The sequence below is a fragment of the Moschus berezovskii genome, chromosome 21 (assembly GCF_049115385.1).
Source record: "Moschus berezovskii isolate FMDL1 chromosome 21, NW_MosBer_1.0, whole genome shotgun sequence".
In the NCBI taxonomy this organism is placed as follows: Eukaryota; Metazoa; Chordata; class Mammalia; order Artiodactyla; family Moschidae; genus Moschus; species Moschus berezovskii.
The window spans coordinates 6,029,979-6,053,214 of NC_142480.1; the positions used below are offsets into that span (position 1 = coordinate 6,029,979).

The following is a 23,236-nucleotide window of genomic DNA, read 5'->3' on the forward strand; positions in this document are numbered from 1 at the left end:
AGACATGAAATAATACCTGTAGAGTGAAGGAATTTATTCCACTCCCACCCCCCACCCTCGGTACCCCTCCCCGGGGACCCATATAACTCTGAAACGGAGTAACAAGGAGACTGCTTAGACTCTGGTCTCTTCCCGTCTCAGCCACTCCCCCACTCCCTACCTCCTCCCTAGTTCCTCCCCAAAAAGGAAGACAGAAAGAACAGAGGATGGGAAAGCTAGGGCTTGCCGGGTGAGTACCCACTGCCTGTCTCATTTAAGGTAGCACTTTGCTTCTTTCAAATAGGAAATTGCCAAAATGGATGTCATCGGCTGCTAATTAGATGTATTTTAACTGCAGGATCGTTTTACCAGCTAATACCCTTATTATGTGCTTCAGTGTGAACCCATGGTGGAGCTGTTAAAATAGGAGCCTGTGGCCCCGGCAGACAGCTCAGGGAGGCTGCGGGATTCATGGAGCCCTTTCCCTCTGTGGCCCCACAGGGGCCACGCCGGACTCCGGGCTGGAGTCTGAGTCTACTCGCCTCCCAGAGAGGTCCCCATCTTCCCAAATGACTACCTGCCTTAGGTGATTTGCCCAGGGCCTCAGTAGAGGAGGCCCTGAGCTCTTCGGGTTGCAGACCCCGAGAATCACACCCTCTCTTGCTCTAGACGTCATGGTCCCCTGCCTTTGGCCTCGAAGCAACAAATGACCACGTGCTGTAGATAGACCTGGCAACCCCAGACCGTATCCCCGCCACGAGGTGCCCCAGAAAGGCAGGCCAGAACCTCTGTCGCTGGGTTTTCAAGTTTAAGCTGGCCTCCCTTCGTCTTCCCTCTCTACCAAACCAGACCGGCGGCTCGCTCAGTCGGGTCCGACTCCTTGCGACCCCGTGGACTGTAGCCCACCAGGCCCCTCTGTCCGTGGGATTTCTCAGGCAAGAATACTGGTGTGGGTTGCCGTTTCCTTCTCCACTACTGAACCGGAAGGAGTCCCGATTCCCCATCAGTGTTGGAGGGGGGCTGGGCTAGGACCAGAACCAGGATTCTTCGGTGAGAGCGCAGCGTCTGACTTCCTGTGGTTTCTCTCTCTCTCTCTCTCCCCTCGACCCCCTCTGCCCTGCTTAATACATAGCTTTTTTTTTTTTTAATCATCCTTAAGACAAAGTAGCTGGCAAAATATTGAAGCGATCCGAAAGAAATGTTTTTATTTGCCCGCGTGCGAATTGGGTTATCTGCCTATCTTGTTTATGAAATTCGGGGCTGCCTTTCCTGCAGTCTGTTCGCCTCTCAAATCTTTCCCGGCTCCCATTTCCATATTTCTGCGTGCATGTTCTTTGTTAATCACTTGGCAAGTGCTTATTTGAATATTAAAAATTTCTTTAATCATCAAAGGCAGGAGCACAGTCTCATGAATATTCATATTTTCCCCCTCCTCAGACTGGTGCCTCGTTCATTACCCTGCAGTAAAAGCCAAACAGCCATCAATCGCCCTCATTATAGGCTCTGGTGTTGTGATTGGCTGCTGCTGCCCAGAGCTTTTTTTTTTTTTAATTTTTTTCCTTTTCTCCTATGTGCTGTCTTGTACCTGCCAGCAGCAGCCCCCCCAACCTCTAAAAAAAATCAACAATGCAAGAATAAATTTCTCTGGTTGAAAAACAACTCTGCAAACTTGTCAAACAGTCCTCGTGGTTTGCTGCCACTGAAGTGGCCACCAGCGCTACCTGCCCCCACCTGCAAAAAAACAAAACAAAACAAGAAAACCAAACAACCAGGAAAAAAATCTTGTGTTGGTGGGGGGGAGAAATTAAATAAATAAATAAAAAGGAAGAAACTTGAGCCTCAGAGATGAATATTTGTCAAGAGAGTTGACGTAAGTCTCATTTGCATAATGACTTTGTACTTCTGCATTAATAAAATTTGCATATGAAGCCATGTTAATTACTCCTGATCATGCTTTTTGCATTCATGCATAGTAATTTTCTCCGACTTGTGAGAATTAATGTCTTGGCATGGGGGAGGGGGCGCGGGGACGGTCAGGTTTTCTTGCCAGTGATCTGCACGCACACACACTCGCTCCCTGTCTGTCTCCCCTTCTTGATCTATGACTCATTTTTGCACTATCGGTAGGAGTTCTTGGCTTAAAAAATGTATCAATTGAAAGGCCGCAGTAGGGAGAAAAATATACATCTCCTGCACCCGTGTATTCTACAACTCCTCTTTGCTAGCTAGAGATCTGTAACCCTCCCATGTGGGAGAGGATCCGAGGATGCAGCGATGGGAAAAAGGCGAGCCTTCTCCTCGAAACCAGGCTGGGGCTTTTCCAGGCAGTTTTTTGTGTCTGCCTCGGTCGGTGTGGGCGTGTTTGCTGGGTACTGCGCATGTGTGCGGAGTGAGGGCGGAGGACCATCTGCAGGGCCCCCCATCCAGAAGGGACACGGTCACAGCCTCCCCCACTGGAGGGCGGCGCTCAGAATCACCCGGATTTGAAGCTTCGGAAACATCTTAGGGGTCTTGTTTCTGGACATTTTGTTCCTCCTTGTACGCATGGAGCGGGAGTCCCACCCCTCTGGGCTTTGGGTTCTGGGACATCCAGCCTCAGTTTCCTTGTTCGTGGACAGCAGGCGCCTGATAGCCACCTGATAGGAAAGCTGCTGGGCTTCAACGAGATGACATGTGCAGCCATTGTTGGCTTCTCTTTCCTTTAAGGAAAGTGAACTTCCACGACAAGGAGTGGAGCCAGCAGAGGTCTTATTTCTAAGCCACCTTGGATCCCTTGTAAAGCCGAGATGGCGTCTGGGCGTCCCTCCACCACATACCTCGGCGCACGTGTGTCTCTAACAGGTCCAGAGGGGAGCCGGCCTGGACCTCAGAAGAAAGCGTCTTTTTAAAAGGAGTGCCTTGCAGGGCTTTGTAGGGGGCCATCACTGCCAGGTTGTATCGGCGGTGGTGGGGGGGACCCATAGGGAGTTAGGGAAAGTTCCAGAACGGAAAGCAAATGAATGATAGTGACGGTTATTGGGTGTTTACTGGCAGCCTGGCTCTGGCCAGGCGTGTCCTGACCTTCCTTAAAAGGCGAGGCTCTGAGATTGTGACTCAGCCCGGGTCACGAGGCCGGGAGATGGCAGGGCAGAAGCTGGATTCCGAGGCAGCCGGGCTTCTGCGCTCCGCGCTTTCTCTGCCCGCCTGTAGGTGCATAGTCTGGTCACAGGGTCTCCAGTGCTCTGTCCAGGGCATGCTGGATTCCCTGGCTGCACTTTGCTAGGTAGCCACGCCCGGGGCTGGGAGGTGGTCTGGGACAGATGCTGTGGCCATGTCGAGCTTAAAAAAAATATTGAGATTAGGTTCACATAATGTAAGATGCACCAGTTTGGGGTGCGCAGTTGGTGGTTTTGAGTTTGTTCACAAGGCTGTGCAGCTATCAGCAGTCTCTGATGCCAGAGTGTCTCCATCACCTCCTAGAGAAATCCTGTGCTCTTTAGCCTTGACCTCCCCTGGCCCACCCCTCTCCGGGCCCACGACAGCCTTTTCTGTCGTCTCCCTGAATTTGCTCTTCTGGACACTTCCTGTCATCATACAATAGGTGGCTCCTCGTATCATCTTTGGCTTTTGCAGCTTCAGAAAAAGGCTGTTTTGGAGTTCCGCCTCTGGGCGGGGTTCTGGTTTAAGCTGCTCTGGGTGGGATAGCGGGACCTCAGGGCAGAGGTGTCTGGTGAGGGCACCCTGAGGGGCCTCTGTGGGCCGCTTAGGATTGGAAGCCCCCTCACCCTTGCTGAGCCCTCCTCTGCCTCCGTGGAGCAGCTCCTCGGAGCAGGTGGACTTCGAGGAGGCCAGAAGTCTAATGAGGTCACCCAGGAGTCCCTCCGGCGGCTGGCCCGACCCCCGACTCCCGTCCCAGTTGAAGGATGACTTTGCTTTTACAGGCGCTGGCCTCCCGAAGCCTGACCTTTGAGCCTGGGACCGTGTGCTTGTTACCTGGGTGCTTCGGCTGGTTTTCTCAGCTGTGGGAAACGGTGGTGGCTGTGTGCAGTGGTCTCACCCAGAACCTGGGGGCCGGAAGTTGTTCTTTGCAACCTCCGGAGGCCCAACTCAGCCCAAGGACCCTCTGGCTTCCTCACAACCCTCATGGCCCTGCCTCTCAGGATCCTGGGGTGTCCTGGTCCCCCCAGCCCTGCTGCAGCAACCCCCCCACCCCCCAGAGGAGGCAGGGCACTTCCACACTTTGGAGACACTCCAGGTTCAAGTCCAGACCTCCCCAAGCCTCAGTCCCCCTCACCCCCGCCCCCTAGATTGGAGGGGGTTTTCCCTGCGGAGCCGGGTGTTCGTGGTGAAGTGAGTCCAGCTCCTTGTGACAGGTGCTTGGCACAAAGCCACTGTGCCTTCCGTGGTGTGGAGGCAGGTGTGGACCAGGATGAACGTGCTGTCTCCAGTGCCGGGGAGTTTCGGGCAAGGGTTGGGCAGGGCAGGCTTCTGGGAGGAGGCTGGGGACACTGGTTTCAGATCAGCTGACCTTTCTTGAGGTTCCTGCATCAAATCTGGGGCATGGCCTTCCGCTCAGCATTTGTGGCTGGAACGGCACATGAGGTCTTGGCCACACCTTCCAGGGCTGTCATGGGCTCGGAAATGGCTCTGCCCAGAGCCTTGCCTGGCACACGGTCCTCATTGGCCCAGAAGGACTGGGTGTTGGTGTGGGTGTTAAGCTTTGGCCTCTTGGCAGGACACGTGCAGGTGGTCTGATGCTCTGATACCCCTGGTCCAAGATAATACCCGTTTTGGAGACCCAGGAGGTCGTGAGAAAGAGCCCTGGCTCTGGAGCTAGGCAGCCAGCAGGGTTTTGGTGGGTCTGGCTGCTGGTGTCTGCAGTTTTCTGCGGTCATGTCATCAGTTTCCTGGTCTGTGCAATGGGTCTGCTGAGCCCTGCCCCCAGGGCATGCTGGGAAGCTCCCTCATGCTGAAGATTGGCAGGCTGCTGGCTCGCAGAGGGTTTGCAGGGCCCTGTGTCTCCCTCGTGATGGCTGTAGAGTGGGCACATCCCCCCCCCAGACCTGTGCGGGGCACTGAGCAGCCTGGGGGCGGGGGGCATCCCTGGCAGAGCCGGCCCCGGAGCCCAGCTGCCCGTCGTCCTGTTGATGTTTTCCTTTTGTCTCTCTGATGCTTCCCCACTCAATTATTTACCCAGGGAATTTGGGCTTCTTCACTTGTGGTTTTGGCAAGGGCTTCACACAAATGTTTTGCCCTGGTGGTCTCTTAGCCATTTAAGATAAACGGCCAAATCAAATGCAGGCCTTGCCGGGGAGCCCAGGCGGGCTGTGGGGCTGGGCGGAGACCAGCAGGCCCCTGGTCGGGCGTCGCGGCTGTCAGAAACGGGGAGGTGTGAGGAGGGGGTGCTGAGTGGTGCCAGGGCTCTCTGGGGCGAGGGGACGTGGGGTTCAAAGCCTTTGAAAAGACCTTGGGGCTTGGGTGCTGTGTGTTAGTGTCAGTTGCTCTGGGCTGGAAAGGGCACCGGCTGGCCCTCCTCCAGGCGGGAGGCTGGGCAGTGCCCAGGCTCTGGGAGGGGACCACCTGGAGGTGCCCCAGGCTTGCATAGACAGCCCATCCTGACAGAGAGCACAGTGGCGGCCTGGGGCTTCCTGGCTCTTCCAGAGAGGGGTGGTCCAGATGTGGGGGGAAACAGATCCCCAGGGGAGTCTGCTCCGGGACACACCAGAAGCCCCCACCTGGGGAGACCTTCCCGGGATCAGGGGTCCTGACCGCCCCTGGGTACCCCAACCCCAGGCGTTAGACCTCCCAGGGATGGGAGTCTGGTACCCACATGGCAGCTGTAGCCTCAGGACCCCGTCAGGCCCCGCCCACTTCCCGGACCCCGCCCCCAGTCCTGGCTGCCCCCCACCCCCCCACCCCCACGGCAGGGGCCGGCACCCTGCACCCCAACCCTGCACGGGCGGCCTGCAGCCCTCTCTGCCCCGGGCCCCGTTCCTTCCGCTCCCCGAAGCCCTCGCACCGCCCAGGGTCCGACTGACCAGCCTTTTCTATTGTTTTCTCTGCAGGGCCGTGCAGGCCTGCCCAGCTGCCAGCGGTGGCCCCCATAGCTGCCTCCTCCTCCCACACTCACCCATCCGCGATCACTTCGCCTCTGCGCGCCCTGGGCGCTCTGCCGCCCTGCGTCCCCCTGCCGTGCTGCAGCGCGCTTCCTGTCTCGGGTGACGGGACTCAGGGTGAGGGTCAGACGGAGGCTCCCTTTGGATGTCAGTGTCAGTTGTCAGGTAACCAACCGCCGCGGTGGAGTGGGGGGTGGGCTCCCGGGGGTGCGGGGTGCCCTGGGCAGGGCTGGCGGCTGCCTCTCTCACAGGGGGGCTGGGGCAAAGGTATGGGGGCCCAGGGGAGAGGTGCCAAGGATGCTGACACAACTCTACGCGGGTGCCCCGGTCCCCGTCGGTCAGGAGGTCCTCCCCCCCACCATGCCTCCGCCCCTTGCGAGATCCCACTCCCAGTCTCCAAATTTCATCTCTTCCGGCTGTTTAGCTAAAGTTTAATTGGATGACGCTTAACATCTGAGGTTTTCTTCTGCCCTCGCCACTGCTCTCCCCATCCCAGCCACTACCCACCGCTCCCCGTTCCCCCCCAGCCCCAACAAGACATGGCCAGGAGATGATTCTTTGGTTGTCTGTGTACATCCCCGGAGCCCTCCAAAATGCTGAGTTTCTCTTTGCGAGAATATGTTGCCCATTAACTTTTCTCTGGAGGAGCCTTAGTTTCTCTGGAGGAGCCTTTTAGCTTTGGCTCTGGGAGGGAGTGAAACATTTTGGGGTGTGTGGGGTAGGGGGGCAGGGCTGAGCGCCCAGCTCCGGGGTTGGCGTGGCCACACATTATATGGATGGGCAGACAGGGCAATGCAGCGACCCGACCTGTGCTCTGTTACCTCCCTTCTCTTTCCGCAAACAAACCCAAACTCCTGCTCCGGCCTGGGGGCCCTGGAATGTGCAGTCTGGGACCCCTCATCCCAGCCTCTTCTGCTTAATATCTCGGCAGAGCCTGATGTAAAAGACACTGAGGCTGCAGGAGCCTTGATGCTGATACAGACTTGGGTGGTGGCGGGTGCCCCGCAGGGACCAGGAAAGGACAGGGTGAGTGCCCCGCCAGGGCAGGTTCCGTGTGTCCCTGCTTTGGCACCAGGCATGTTGCTGGCTTTCTCTTGACTCGAGCACCGAAAGGGAGACTTGTGTTTTTTGGGGGCCAGGTTTTACTTTTAGCTGAAGCTGTCCCAAGGGGTGGCCCCTGTTAGAGACGCAGCTCTGCAAAGGACCGTGGGCAGCCCAGCTCCAGGCCTTCCTGCTGGTGGGGTGGTGGCCTGCAGCCTTCAGCGCCCCTTCCTGTGACAGATGGTGATGTCATAGGTACCGGGCTTGGGTCTTGAATGCACAGAGAGGAGACTGAATCACCCAGGAAGGCGTCTGCACAGTTTGCAAAGAGGGCGGCTTCCTGTCCTGAGCTGCCCGGGTGCCCAAGGCAATGGGGCATTCTGTCCCAGCTCCGTGGGTCTGTGCTGTGACCCCTGCTAGCTGAGTGCAGGGCACCTGCTCCGTCCGAGAGGCTGCATGGCTCTCTTAACTTCCCGTAATTCGTGCTGCAGCTGTTGGGGGGAGGGTGGGTCGTACTGTTGATGGTCAGCCTGAGTGTTCATGACTGGACTCGGTCAAGTTGGTGCAGGAACAGGCTCTCCCTGGTAATGGAGTTGCCTGGGGCTTGGCTCAGCCTTCTGCTGTGCTTAATCTCTGGCTCTCCTTAGAAGCTATGGCTGAGTGCGAGTTAATTAATCCCATTTTACAGATGGGAAAGCCAAGGCTCAGGGGTGGGGGCGCCAGTGGCTGGGCCCGGGCTGCGAACTGGGATTTGCCATCAGGCCGTCTCCCAACAAGGCCACCCCTCTTCCCGCTGGGCTGTGCGCCTCTGCCGACGTCCTGGGGAATGTTCTTACTCTGTCCCGCTCAGTCACAGTGCAGCCCGCTTTCCTTGTAGGGAACGTGAACTGAGGGCCTACTGTGTGCTACTTTGTGCTAGGCATGTGGTGTGCCTTCTTGAATTTAATCCTCACAGTCACCTTAGGAGGTAGCTTTCCTGTTCCCACTTTGTGGCTGAGCCCTGGAGACGTGAGGTATCGAGGCTCCCAGTAATGAGTTCACTCACTTGTTCACTCATTCTTGTGCAAACTGAGGTGCAGTCGGCGGGTCCCAGCCCTCCTGTAGCTTGCAGTGTGATGGGCCAGGTGGTGGAGCAGGAATGGGGACCGGGACGGGGGGCTGGGAGAGCAGAGGTGGGCTTTGATCCCCGGCTGCATCTGACTCCCCTTTGGCCTTGGCTCACCTGGCTCAGAGGCCTTCCTGGACTTTAGAACTTGATGCCGTCAGGGCTCAGAACATGTGAGCAGCCCCTGTGGTTGTCGGCAGTGCCGGGGAGGGGGGACGAGATGGGGCCGTGTCTGTTCCTTGGGTCCCTGGGCCTCTCCTCCTGACCTGCTCAGGGGCCGGCTCTCAGCTTCGGACGCTCTGCCCTGATCGCTATCCCCGATCTTTCCTCCTTGGGTCTGTGGTAATTAGCCTGTGTCAGGTTGTGCCATCATATTTTCAGATCAGTGTCAGTACCTGAAAAATATCCTATTCCAGTGGTTTTTGTCCCTTTGTGGCTTCTGTCCCTGGCTGGGCTGTTTGCTAAAGTGTTTTTAGTGCCTGTTTAATTAGTAGTTTGAATGGAGTCATTAAATTCCCAGTAACCCGTTAGGAAGAAGCGATCCTCTGTAAAGATGGAAAGGGGCTGCCGTCCTTAACTTTGTCTTGTCCCTTTTTGGATCAGGATGCACTGAACCTCTCTCTTCAAATTAATATGGAAAACCCCGGTGTAACCGTGTTCACCCAGGTTAATTGCATGCCTGTGAATGCATTCAAGGTTATTTATAGAAGGATGTGATTTTATGGGGGAGAAAGCCACACACGTGTTTGTGTGCCTTTCCCTCTGGGAGCATCCTAAACAGCCCTGCCTCCCAGGACCCCAATCCCAGATCTTCTGATTGTCACAGTAGGGAGAAGGGACTAGGGGTCTCCTTTGCTTTATGACTGTTGAGTTGGGGGTATTCCTGGAAACTGAAATGTCTTCCCTGGGAAATTCCACATACGAACTTTTCCAAGGTGCTTGGGGAGTCAAAGGTCTGGGGCTCTGGTCCAGGCCCTGATTCCACCTGGCTGGTGACCTTAATAAGTCATTTCCCTTCTCTGGACGTCAGTTTCCCCTTCTGGCCTTGCCAGGTGGTGGCTGTAGTAAAGAACCTGCCTGCCAATGTAGGAGATGTAAGAGATGTTGGTTTGATCCCTGGGTCGGGGAGATTCCCTGGAGGAGGGCATGGCAACCCACTCCAGTATTCTTGTCTAGAGAATCCCCTGAACAGGGGAGCCTGGCAGAGTTGGACTCTACTTAAGTGATTTAGCATATATATATATAGTACAATGTTGTTGTTCAGTGGCTAAGTTATGTCCAACTCTTTAGCGACCCCATGGACTGTAGCCCTCCAGGCTCCTCTGTCCTTGGGGTTTTCCAGACAAGAATGATGCACTGGGTTTCCATTTCCTTCTCCAGGGCACTTTCCCAGACCAGGGATGGAACCTGTGTCTCCTGCATTGGCTGGCAGATTCTTTAGCACTGAGCCACCAGGGAAGCCCATGTGGTACATGGATAGCATTTAAAAACAAGGCTCCTCTCCCATACTGATCTTCAGAGCAGAACATACTGATCAGTTGCAATTACTGAGATGCTGGGGTTGCATGTGTGGGATTTGGCTGGGGTTCCTGAGGTGGGGGTGGGGTTTTCAGAGAAGCATTGGGTTTTGGACTCCCGAACCTTTCCCTGTGCTGAGGCTTCCATGATGGGGAGGCAGTCATCAGACTGGGAGTGAAGACGGCTCTGTCCTGTATTGGCTGTGTGACCTTGGACAAGTCATTTCTAGCCTCTGCCTCAGTTTCCTCACCTGTAAAATGGGGTCATTGAAAGCATGTTCTGAAGTTTGGATGAGGTCATGCTCGCCAGGTGCTGAGAACAATGCCTCTTGCCGAGTGAGTCCTCCAGACATTCTGATTCATGCACGAGCAGGATGAGTCTCACACCATTATATCATTACCTGCCTGGCTCCGTTTGGAATCTTACTTGAAGCTGGATCCCTAGTTTCCATTCTTAAAGGCGTTTAACCTCTTGGCTGGCTCAGGCAGTGTACCAGCTTTGGGAGGTGGTGAAGGAACTGAGAAACTTCATTGCATATTTAAAAGCCGCAAATGGTCATCAGCCACAGTGATTAATACATGCACTTGGTGAAGTTCAAGGTCTCCAGCAAGAACACACAGGATCCCGGCTCGGGGAAGTGAAGTGTTTGGATTTAATAGAAGGAGTCAGTTGCAGTCATTAGTATATGCTGAAATCACAGGGCAATCTTGTAAAGTTAAATTCAATTTACTTTTCTACTGAAATTGTGCTTGCTGTGTTATTTAACCAGTCTGGGGTTTCTTGGCATGGGTTAAAAGGACAATAAAGATAAAAGAATACCTGTAAATAAATAGTAGGGTTTCACAGTAGAATCTATCGTTTTTCTCCTCCTTCAATTATATCCCAGTGTTCATTTTGTGTTGGTTTTTATAACTGGAGCCTTCCAATGGGACGCCGTGAAGGAGACCACCCTAGCTGTGGAAGCTTGATGCAATTAATACAGTCTGTCTGGAAAGTGGCCTTATTTCTGGAAGTTTTATGTTAATGATATGGTCTGCGCTTTGCACATTTCATACTAGAATGAGAAGCAAGCCGTAGTTTCATTTTGGACTGGGTTTGATTAACACCGGAGGATCAGTGGGCAGCCACAGGGCGACATGGACCAAGATGGCAGTGCCCGCCAGGCCCCCGCTGGGGCACCGCCTTCATTCTGGGCGGGGGTGGGTGCAGAGGCGCCCTGCTGGGGCATGGGGGCCTCCGTGGAGACCTTGGAGGGAGGGGTGAGTATGGGGCAAGGAAGAGAAGTTGAGTGTGGGCGCATGTGTGTGGACAGAAGCCCTCCGTCCGGGAAGGTTCCAGACACGCCCTTGCCTTTCTCCTGACTCTCGCTGCAGTCGTGTGCCTTGCGGGGTCTTTCTGGGCTCACCAGGTCCCAGGGGCCGTGGGGGTTTGGCTCACTGTTGGAGGAAGGGATCTCAGGGGAGTGATTAAAAATGTAAAGAGTCATCTGTATGCCCTGCGCTGATGTCTACATCACTGGAGGAGGCCGGCGATCCCACTTGTCGGTGGTGACTGGCGTCTGCCCTGGTGTCTGTCTGCCGGCTTGTTAGGAGCTGCGTGGCTCCCCTGGTCAGAGGAAGCCGCCCCTCCAGCCTGGCGGAGGTGGCCAGGGGAAGCAGGGCTTGAGTGGACTCCAGGGAAGTCCCCTGTCCCCCAGAGCTGCAGACCCAGATCTCGTCTGGCACCATCGGGCATCAGAGGCGGTTTGGGGGCCAGGAGGGGCCCGTGCTGCCTAGTGGGGGGTCGGGGCACCTACCCGTGTGACTGTCCTTAGATCAAAGGGGGGTTCCGGCAACATCCCCGAGTGGAGACCGCTGCACTGCCTCGCCAGATTCCACTTGCCTCTCCGAGCCGGCCCTTCAGACATTCTGAAGGCAGAGCTAAATCAAAGAATTCTGTTCAAAATCCGCACAAGATGTTGCTGTTTTTCTGCTCTGACAGGAGAGGCATTTGGAAGTGCAGTTTCTTTCTTTCTTTCTTTCCTTTTTTTTTTTTTATAGCTGTCTTAAAAAGGAGTTTGGCTGTTTAGCACAGCTGGTGCTCATTACATTATGCACTGGCAATAAAATAGCATGTGTAATTAATTTTTAATGCAGCGCTGGGTGCAGCGCTTTAAAGCTGTTAGTGGATGAGAAGGACCAGCTCTGGCCACCGACATCACAGATCTCAGAGCAGGGCGGCCACGTTCTGCAGCTTGAAAGGAGATCCGAATGGGGCGGAGGAGGCTGGGCGCCCTCTGCATGGATGGAGTGGCCCAGAAGTGGGTCTGCCTCCAGTGACCCGAAGACTTGAGTTAATGTTTTAATGATCTGGGACCAGGGATCCTGAGAGGTCATCTTACCCAACCCGTTCATCGTCCGGAGCGGGGACAACAAGGTATAGACTGGGGAAGAGGCCACAAGACATGCTGTGGCACAGCTCTGTCCATCACTGCCCCTCTTGAGTTCATATTGGAAACTAGAGAGGGAAATTCGTCATCTAGCTGAAGCCACGTGATACGTGCAGTTAGATTTGGCAACTGCTAGAATTTTTGTTTTGGGGAGCCCTGAACCTAGCCTCTTGGACCCCCAGTTTTGCCACCTGCAGTGGGGACCTGCGTCCATGCGTCCCAGCTCTGAGACTTTCTGTCGTTGTCCTTTGATTGCTGGCTGCCCCATCCCTTCTGTGGCATGGATTTATGCTTGAAATTAAATGCTGTTGTGGACACACATTGGTGGAAGCGCTGCAGGCATTGTGGGAGGCTCCAGAGACGGGACTGTGCTCGTTTCTTATTCTCAAGGTGCGCTAGTTTTAATATGTGACCCTGGGCTCGCCGCTGTCTTTCTCCAAGCCTCTGTTTACCCATCTGAGAAATGGGGACCCTAGAAGTACCCACTCTACATCGCTGCCTTGGAGGGTCCCCTGATTGGTCTCCATCCTGGGGTGGCCACGGCTGATTGCCAGCACGTGGGGAAGCATAGGCAAAGGGAAGTTTGGGGGGCAGGAAGGAGGAGCTGGGCCTTGGGTGCTCTGTACCCTGGTGACTTGGTTGCCCTCTCTTTGAACATCTGTCCTGGGAGGTTTTCTTAGCAGGAATGAAAGAGGAGGAAGGCCCAGTGCCATCACTGCCCCTAAGACTTGCCACTGTGTCTCAGGGGCCTGACAGGACCCAGCACCGTTCTGGGCACTGTGTGTACCTCACTTAGGCAGCCATCCTCGTAACACCTGGAAGGAAAGGCAGCCCCATCCTTTCTGTTTTGCAGATTTTTTTTTTTCTTATGGCCGCGTGATGTGACATGTGGGATCTTAGTTCCCCGACAGGGATGGAACTTGCAGCCCCTGTAGTGGAAGTGCAGCGTCTTAACCGCTGGGCCACAGAGAGACAGTCCAGCCCCATCCTTCTGCTCACGAGGATACTGGGGCTCAGAGAGGCTACGCAACGCACCAGGGCTCCCAGAGCACACAGAGCTGAGCTGAGATTGGAGCGTGGATCTGGCCCGCCCTGAAGTCGCGTTCTCGGCTGTCCCTCCGGCTTCACGTTGTTGGGCTGCTTGGTGGCTCAGAGGCAGGCAACAGAAAGGCAGGTCACTCGTGGAAAACCAGGTCGCGTTGGGATACGGTCCTGGGAGAGTCCCCTGTGCCTTCCTTGCTCCACTGGTCATGCTGCTGCATGATCTGGGCTGGATGCGGAGGTCCAGGAATGAGCGCCCTGGGGTCTCTGCCCTAGAGGACCTCGCAGTGGGGGTGGGGGTGGACAGACCCTGGGAGGTGCACGCTCCTTAAGGCCTTTCTCTGCTTAAGGGAAATTACGCAGCTGGCTCGTGGGAGCTGGGAGGGTCTCGGAGGACCACTGGGGTTCTCCTGTGGAGGGGAGGTGGGTGGGGGGACAGACTCCTTCCCAGGTGTGGCCGGATGACAGATGTGTGTGTGGGCATCCCACTGACCCCATGAGCCCCCTGTAGCCCCAGCTGGCCCCCAAGGGGTCCGACTTATTAGTGACTTATGAAAGCACAGAGTATCGGACCCTCAGACCCCCCCAGCGGGAAGTTTTGACATTGAAGAAGAGGCCTGGAGTGTGGGGGAAGATTTTGTCATCAGATTGCCCTCGAGTTCCTTCACGTGCTGGGTTGACCTGGGGCCCCTCCTCAGTCTTCCCAGCGCTTGAGTCGGCCCGGCCCTCTGGAGCTGGTGGGCGCTGAAGACCCCGCAGAGGTGTGTTCACGTTTGTGAAAGCAAGCAGACCAAAGCACACGGGGAGTGCGATGCGCTCCTCAGTTTTTGCACATGGTTTCCTGAAAGCAATTTCTCCTCCAGAAGAAACCCGCTTTCTTCGTCCTTATAGCTGGAGGTGTTCGTGGCTGCTTGATTTTTTTTTCTGGTGGGGGGAACAAGATGTCCTTGACTTTTCAAACCCGAGGGCCGGGCGGGGCAGAGGAGGGACTGCGTGCTGTACATATTTCACAATCAAACCCAAATCGTCTAAACCATGAAATAAAGTTTATCCAAACATAATCAGGGCTGGCCAATTTAATCCAAAAAGCAGTGGGAAGAAACCCTTGGCGGGCAGGGGTCCCTCTGTGGTGTTCTGCCACCCAGTGTCATACCGGCAGGGGTCGGGGATGGGGGGGTGGAATCTGTAGCCTGCCCGAGGCGCCCACCCCCTCCTTGGGGGCATTATTTAATAATAATCCGAGAGCCCGGGGTGGGGGATGACGTGTGACCATGTGTGTGGTCGGAGGGGGGGGGTGCAACCATGGTGAGTTCCTCTCCCTCAGGGTCCTTACATGCAGCAGGGGACCATCAGGTCACGACCAGGTCATCATTTCTGTGTGTCCCCACCCCCCCTACTCCCCAGCTTCAGGTTCTTTGTTGGGAGCCTTCCCACACACTTAAGCATCTCTCTTAGGAAGGTAACCTATTCTGTAGGTCACTGGAGAGGCGACCTTGATCAGAGAGGTGATTTGACTTGCCCGACATAGCACAGCTGCAAGAGGGCAGAAGTGGGATTTGAACCCAGGTCCCCTTGGGTGTGGGGGCCACACGCCGCTCTTCTCGCTTTCTGGCTCCGGGCTTCCCACCCCGCTAGCCTTCCACCTGGCAGGTGTGAGGGAGAGAGGGAAGGTGATGAGTCAGGGAAGCTGCTCGGGGCTGGCCCGAGCCTGGGCCCTGGTTGGAGGACCTGTGCTTTATGGTTTCAGCACAAGGGGTCAGAGGGCTCGGGAGTTCTTCTCCAAGGAGGTCAGTGAAACAATGGAGTCACTCCCTGCAGAGATGGGAGCAGTTGGAATCTTTTCATAAGCCCAGACGTTTCTGATGATGGTCTTTTGAGGTGAGGAAGGGCTGGTGGGACCAGGTCCTCGGTGCCCGAGTCGGCCTTGAACCCTGTGTGTAACCAGTGCTTCCTGATGCAGACCCCCTCTTCGTGAATTTCCTGGTGTTTTATGAAACAGCACAGAATTTTTTCTTGCTTCTCTGGTGGCTCAGTGGTAAAGAATCCGCCTGCCGATTCAGGAGACGCGGGTTCGATCCCTGGGTTGGGAAGATCCCCTGGAGGAGGAAATGGCCACCCACTGCAGTATTCTTTGCCTGGAAAACTCCATGGACAGAATAGTCTGGCGGGCTCCATCCATGGGGTTCCAGAAAGAGTCGGATGTGACGTGGCGAGTGAGCCTGCGTGCACAGTTCTGTCCTGCTTCACCAGCAGGGAGACCGTGGCCTGGGGGCCCGCTGTGCGCACGGGCTGCCCACGGCCGTCTCCACCGATTCTTTCGCACAAGTGTGAGGCTGTGTGTGTTGAAAATACTTTTTTATTATTGTGGTGAACGACGCAAGGCATGAAATTTAGCGTCTGAATCATTTTTAGTCAAGTGGCATTAAGTCCATTCACCTTCTTCAGCTACCATCACAGCTATCCACCGCAGGCACTTTGTGACCCCAGATTGAAACTCCTTCCCCGTTAAACGCTCCCTGCCCATCCGCCCCCTTCCCAGCCCGCAACCACCTTTCACTCCTTCCTGTCCCTGTGAGCCTGACCGCTCTGGGGGCCTCCTGTGAGTGGAGTCATGCAGTACTGGTCTTGTGGGGCACTCAGCACCGTGTCCTCAAGGTTCATCCACGTTACGGCACGTGTTCGGATCACCTCCCTTTTCATTTATCCTTTTAAATTTTACTTTATTGGCGTGTAGTTGATTCACAACGTTCTCTCAGGTGTGGGTGTCCAGCTAAGTGATTCAGTTGTGTGTATGCCTATACCCATTCTTCTTCAGATTCCTTTCCCATATGCGTTATACCTTCCTGTTGAAGGCTGAGTCATACTCACTGTGTGGATGGACCACAGTTGAGCCTTTCATCCTGTGATGGACACTGGTTTATTTCCACCTTTGGCTACTGTGAATAGTGCTGCTGGGAATGTGGGTGTGTGTGTAATGGTTGGAGACCCTGCTTTCAGGGTGGTGAGTGCCTAGGGTGGAATTGCTGGACCACACGGTAATTCTGCTCATTGAGGAAACACCCACCTGTTCCCCACGGCGTCTGCATCCTTTCACTTTCCCGCCGGCCGTGCTCAAGGGGCCCAGTATTTCCACCTCCTCACCCGTGGCTGACCATTGGGGTTTACAGTTGAGGACTCCAGGCCTTAGGGATGTGGACACCAGCTGGCCCTGGTTGTGTGGTTAGTAAGCCTGACAGTCAAGGCTGGAACTGGCAGACTTGGTACCTGCGGCTGTGGTCCTGGGCCAGTGTCTTCGGTCCCTTTGAGGGTCTCTAACATCACTTGTAAAGGCTTCCCTGCAATGGCCCCATCTCCCCGGGTGCTGGCTTTCACCTGTCAGCTAAGCATTTTGTTAGCTTGAGGGGAAGAAGACTTTGCAAATGGACAGTTTTCACTGTCCTTTCTGCTGTGTCCTCAGGGCGTTGATTTGGGGTTAGGTCAGCAGGAAGAGCGTGTATTTAGGGTGGGGACCCTTGGGGGCCATGAAGAGCTGGCTGGCGTCTGAGGGTCTGCCTGGCCCCTCTCTGAGCCTCTGCTGTCTTCAGGGGGTCATGGTCACACCAGCCTTGCTGGCATGGGAGGGGTTGAAGAACAGGCATCCTGAGTTGGACTATGGGCAACGCCCTGGGTCTGCTTCTCTGATCAAGAGGCCTCGGGTCCTTGTTAAAGGCGGAATAGTGGAAGCGTTAGTCTCTCAGTCGTGCCCCAGTCTTTGTGACCGGGGGATGGTCCTCTGTCCACGGGGAGTCTCCAGGCAAGAACACTAGAGTGGGTTGCCGTGCCCTTCTCCAGGGGATGTTCCCGACCCAGGGATGGAACCTGGGTCTCCTGCATTGCAGGTGGATTCTCTTCCTTCCGAGCCACCAGGGAAGCCCTGGTGGGGTAGGGTGGGGGTTATCACGCAAAGCTGTGATCTCTCTCTGTGGCCCTAGGGTTGCTGTAGCAAATGACCACAGTCTGGGTGCCTTCGAACAGCAGGAGTTTATCTCACAGCTCTGAACGCTGCCAGTCCACAAGCACGGTGTCAGTAGGGCTGTGCTCCTCCAAAGGGGAGAATATTCCAGCTTCTGGAGGCTTCAGGCGTCCCTGGGCTTGCGGCCGCATCCTTCCTGTCTGCTGCTATGGTCATGTGGCCTCCTCCATGGGGATCTGTCTGCTTTCTGGGATAATTAAAATCAAAAGGGCAACTGTCATTGGGTTTAGAGCCCACCCGGATAATCTGGGATGACGTCATCTCACATCCTGAGCTTAATTCTGTCTTCAGTGACCCTTTTCCCAAATAAGGGCACATTCTCAGATTCTAAGGATTTGGTTAGAATCATCTAAGAACGCTTCATTTCAGGGGTGGCCATTCAACCCACAACACACCCCCTTCCCACGTTGTGAGCCCCTCCAGGGCAGGAACCCCAGTTCGGTGCCCTCCATGAACTCCCAATGTCTGGCACAGATTCAGGCACAGGCAGGGCACCCCCCAAATGTGTGGTGGGTTGAACTTGGAGCTGACCTCCAGTGGAATGACCACATATTCCTTTCCCCAGGAAGGCGATGATTCTCCGACACGGTCCTCTCTGGACAGCACTTGGACCTGCATAGTTTATGGAAGACCGTGGCCCCCCCCCGCACCCCCCAATTCTGGCCTCGTGCCAATTCAGAACACACGTATTAACAGAGAGGGGGTGGCTTTAAAAACTAGTCTGCAATGATTGTTACGAGAAAAAAAATTAGTAGAGTTGAATAGAAGCTAAAAATAGCTGGACACATACTTGCCTATAATCTATTTTTTTTTAAAGAAAATACAGTTATTTCTGTAAACTGGCTCTAAGAAGCCAGGAGTATTTTTAGTGTGGGTCTTCTAAGACTTCCAGCATCTTTTTAGGAAGACGCACATGTGTGATGTCACCACATCAGGCTGCAGGGGCCTCTGGAGCGAGGTGGGTCATGGGTGAGTGAGAATGTTGGGAGCCATGAGTGTCTTTGCTGGGAGGGTAGTCCCTGAGTGGCCTGACTGACCACGTCTGGTCCACTGGGAGGACTGACGCTGGCTCAGCTCTGGGACCAAGATGGTTAGGGCCGTGATGATCCGGGTCTGAGTGGACCTGCAGGAATATCCACGACTAGAGGGAAAACGTTCCATGGCTTTTCACTTGGAGCCAAACGTTGCCTCATGTAATTTTCTCCCTGGTTTTTCCCATTGCCTCTGCCAGGGTCCTGGGGCCTGGCATGGACTCCGTAATAGAAGGCCCTGAGTGTTTGTGCCTTGGTGTGTATTTGTGTGATGTGCATGTGTGTAGTTGTGTATTCATGGGGATGCGTGTGTTTGTGTGTACACGTGAGTGTTGTTGTTTAGTGCTAAGGCGTGTCTGACTCTTTGAGACCTGTTGAACTGTAGCCCACCAGGCTCCTCTGTCCACGGGATTTCCCAGGCAAGAATACTGGAGAGGGTTGCCATTCCCTTCTCCAGGGGATCTTCCCGACCCAGGGATCAAACCTGTGTCTCCTGCATTGAAAGGCAGATTCTTTACCATCTGAACCACGTAGGAAGCCCTATATGTGAGGGTAGGTAAGTGTATACGTGTGTGTTTATATGTGAGTCTGTGTGTCTGTACATGCATTTGGCAGTACATATATGTGCATGTGTGTACATGTCTGTGCATATGTGTGTGTGTGTGGAGGCATGGAAGCACTGTCAGCATAGAACAGGGCCCTCCCTGGGAGCCCCTGCTCCGCCCAGGACTGGGTGTTTATGGTGGAGACACTTCTGATTATTTTTCCTCCCTGAACTTTGCAGTTCTTCCTGGATTGCGGTGTGTGTGATCAAGTTTCAGCCCTGAGGCCCGCTGAAGCCTTTGAGGGCCAGTCTCTCCTTGGGGATGAAGTGCCCTTCTCTGGGCCTTCTGGAGGAGACTGCGTCCCCAGCCCCACCCCAGTCTCAGAGGGAGCCCAAAGTTCCCAGTCCTGGGAAACCTGGCCAGTCCAGAGGGTGCCCTGTCCAGGAGAGCGTGCCGGGGTGAGGGGCGTGTCCACATTTGCCCTTGGATGACTGGGTTCAAAGTCCAGACTCTGTCAGGGGTGCTTTGCTAAATGCTCACTATGGACTCCATCCTTAGTGTCCCTCAGCCCAGCCCTGCGAGGAAGGCAAGCTGTTATCCCATTTTACAGACTTGGTAATCAAGGCGAGTCTGACTTCAGAGTCCTTAACCGCTTGATTAGACTTGAGAACCATCCTTGCTTTATCAATTCTATACTGCCTTCAGCTGCAGATGGTATTTGAACGGGGGCGAATAGTAGCAGGTATTACTCTACCATATTTATTGTTGCTGTAACTATACTTACTATCACAAGGCTTACCGTTGCCGTTTCCCTGGGTGGAAGGACTCCAGCACCCACATGGCTTTCCCCCGCTGGCCGAGTCCCGCCTCCCGTTGTCTCTGGTTTCCGGGGGGGACAATTTTCATCCTTCCAGTGCAATGGGCATTCTTCCCTTGCATCCCTCAGGCCCTCCCTGGCCCCCCACTCCCTTTTCGGTCTGTGTGTATTTGAGGTCTAATAATCTTTCTCCTCTAATCGAGATAATGAACACAGTATTTCCAGAACTGCTGCACTAAAAGTCAAGTGCAAAGAGATGGTTTTCATTTCTTGTTCTGTTTCTCTCTCTCCTCGTATGCATCTCCGAAAGGAGGGATTGGCTGAAAGCAAACAGCTAATAACCTATGGATTTATGGAGCCAGCGCGAGCCCGGCTTAATAAGCTTTTATACCTGGAACCAGCGTTCTGTCTCTTTAAGTTGAGACTCCAACTTGCTTGGTATTTTACAGTGCCTGGTTTCATTTATGCTGGAGCCAGACTTACTATGTGAGAGCCGTCCGCATGCTGGAATTAGTCTTAAGCTTGCTTCTGTGGCGTTGCCAAATTCCATGTTTGTGTTTTATTTAGAATTCTTTTCACGGCCAGCCGATTCTGTTCCGGCGCACACAGGCGCTCTTGCGCCCCACGGAGAAAATAAGCAAGCTTGCGTTTTCCTTGGCAGAGGCCGTGGCCACAATAGACTGCGGTCTCCGAAACATTTTTTAAAAGCTATTTTAACCCATAACAGATGCATAAAGTCGGTACAGGCATGCCAGTTTTCTTAGTTTTAATTAAAAAATAATTACAGTCTAATGGGATGTAAGTGACACATTTGGATGAATGGTGGGTGACATTATCGGCAACTTATAAATGAGTGCCTCTCCCTTGGCCCGAGCAGAGGTGGGGAAGAGTTGGGGAGGGGATCTGGGTATCTGTTCTCCATTGCAAGGTCGGGGCAGGGGTGGCAGCCCCAGTCCTGGTCGCTGCTGGGTCCCGTGGAAACCTCGGTGAGTGGTGGGCACCATAGAGAAGGGACACTTGCTGCAACTGGCCTGGTGACAGAACTGCCAGAATGCGGCAGTGAGCATCTGAGGATCTGTGGTATCTTGGAGCATCCTGTGTCTAGTCATGCTTGATGGGAAATTCTCACCTGCGGGGCCCTTCCGTGGTGCGACGGCGGTACTCGGGGCCTGTCCGTGGGGCGATGGTGGTACTTGGGGCCCTTCCCTGGTGCGACGGTGATACTCGGGGCCCTTCCCTGGTGTGACGGTGGTACTCGGGGCCCCCTTTCCCTGGTGCGAGGGGGTTTGGGGGTTTTTTAACTCGGGGCCCTTCCCAGGTGTGACGGTGGTACTTGGGGCCCTTCCGTGGTGCGATGGTGGTATTTGGGGCCCTTCCGTGGTGTGACGGTGGTATTTGGGGCCCTTCCCTGGTGTGACGGCGGGGCCCTTCCCTGGTGTGACGGAGGTACTCAGGGCCCTTCCCTGGTATGACGGTGGTACTCGGGGCCCTTCCCTGGTATGACGGTGGTACTCGGGGCCCTTCCCTGGTATGACGGTGGTACTCGGGGCCCTTCCCTGGTGCGACAGTGGTACTTGGGGCCCTTCTCTGGTGAGATGGTGGTACTCGGGTGCTGTGGCCTCAAGCCAGCTCCCTTGATCTCTCCTCCCCTTCAGGAGCCGTCCCTCAGCTAGAAGCTGTGGGCACTGGGACCTGCTGGGGGCCGTGTAAATAAAATAATACAGCTGGGATGGTAAAGAGGCAGGAAAACAGTGGCTTGCCAGGTACTGCTGCTTGCAGAAATCTGCACCCCAGATGCTCACCGTGGGTCCAGTTTTTCTGTAAAATCTGATGCTCGTTGGAATCTGGAGTGGAGCTGTTCCAGTCTGGAAGGTCCCTGGGAGGCAGGGGCATCGCGGGTGCGGGCGCAGGGACTGAGCCAGGAGGGAGGGGCGGGCATTTCTCCGGCCTCTCGTCATGGAGGTGGGGATCCCACCGCCACTAACTAGGCAGCTGGTGGGTGGTGACAGGTTACTCTGACCTCTGAGCCCTGGTCCCATCAGTGTCGGGCAGTGGCGGGGGTTGGGGGTTCAGGGCTCTGTCTCCTGGGAGCCGGTGCTGCTGGGAGGACGATGCCTCAGTCTCCAGGTGCTGAGCCCGTCTGTCCTCAGGAGGCGCGGGAGCTGCATCATCTGGAGCCTTCGGGCATCAGAAGGAAGATGCCCTTGTGCCCGTTGTGCTGGTGGGCAGCCTCACATCCTGCCCACATGGTGCGCTGGGCCAGGGGCCCTCCCTGTGCAGTGTTGCCAGGTGCCTCCAGGCGGGCCAGCCTGAGCAGTGCCTCCAAGACGGGAAGGGCTTGGTCCCTGGCCACCCCATCGAGTTAGGACCTGCCTGGTGGACCTCAGACCGCACCCTTTCCTCTGACACCTCTGCTCAGGCCCATGGAGTCCACCTGGTGGCTGACGGTGCATTCTGGGAGACGGGGAGGTGGAGGGGGACCGGCTGGGGAAATCTTTATTTTTACTCTCGAGGTGGCAGTACTTGTTGTCAGCGGAGCAAAATGAGTGTTTCTTAGACAATGTTTCCCGGAGCCCAGATTCCTCAGAAGTGAAAATTAAGTTCCTCTATTAAATCATGAGTCATACCAGCCCAGATGAGAGTTGCTTTGGCGTTCCTCGAATTTTTGGAAGGGAAACCTCACATTCACGTTAATCCTTTCAATTATACCTTATTGCTGAATAATCTGCCGGGCGTTCTGCATCACAGCCCTCTGCCATCTGATCTCAGTCGGGGCTTTGCAGGCGGCACCTGAGCGGAGCAGACCCGGGGCCCCTCTTTTCCTGGGTGTCGGCATACCTAGGTTGGCGCAGCCCTGCTGTTCAGCGCTCTAGGGCCTCCTGCGTTCCTGGACTCATTGCGCACCCCCTGCAAGGTCTCGGGGATCTAATTGCTGCCAATGATTAATGTCCAGTTGAAAAGCCTCCCTATCTTGTCTGCTTATGTGAATTGGAAGCAGATGGGCGTGGGGTGCAGTGGGCTCCCCGCTCCGTGCCTGGCCCCGGCACAGAATCTCAGGGTCCCCTCTCCCTCATGTGTTTCCTGCCAGGTGGGGGGTGCAGAAAATGGGCTAGGTTTTGTTCCCTCTAAGAAACTGGTCTTGGGAAATTCCTGGTGGTCCAGTGGTTAGGACTCTGCTCTTTCACTGCTGGATCCTGGGTTTGAACCCTGATTAGGGAAGTAAGATCATGCAAGCTTCCAAGCGCAGCCTTAAATAAAAAAGAGAAAGCAAACAAGAAATGGGCCTCTGGATTTGGTATGTCTTTCCTGGGAGTTTCTAGTGTCCAAGTCCTAAACCAAGGTGGAGAGGTGTCCCTGGAGGGAAGGGGTGGACCCAGAGACTTCTTGTCTGCACCCGACTTTGGGGGAACAAAACCAAGGTGGGTGGGAAGGATGGAGAATGCAGTGCAGCTGGGGTTAGCCCCCAGGGCTGTGGTCTCCTGTGCTGCTCACCTGCTCGCCCTCCCACCAGGGGCCCGGGCAACAGGCGGGCGGGCCTCCAGCCCCACATGTAGCTTGCAGGGGCAGGGAGGGAGGGAGGCGGGGTCCTCTGGGGAGTCTCGGGGCTGAGCCTGGGCCGGGGAA

General features: G+C 55.1%; 1 protein-coding gene across 1 annotated transcript in view; it reads left to right on the forward strand.

Moving 5' to 3' along the window:
- BCL11B (BCL11 transcription factor B) overlaps positions 1-23,236 on the forward strand; it is a 103,324-nt gene that overhangs the window by 36,853 nt on the left and 43,235 nt on the right. Inside the window, 1 exon segment of the mRNA XM_055418510.2 lies at positions 6,024-6,239. Within this exon segment, the coding sequence (XP_055274485.1) occupies positions 6,024-6,239 (216 nt within the window).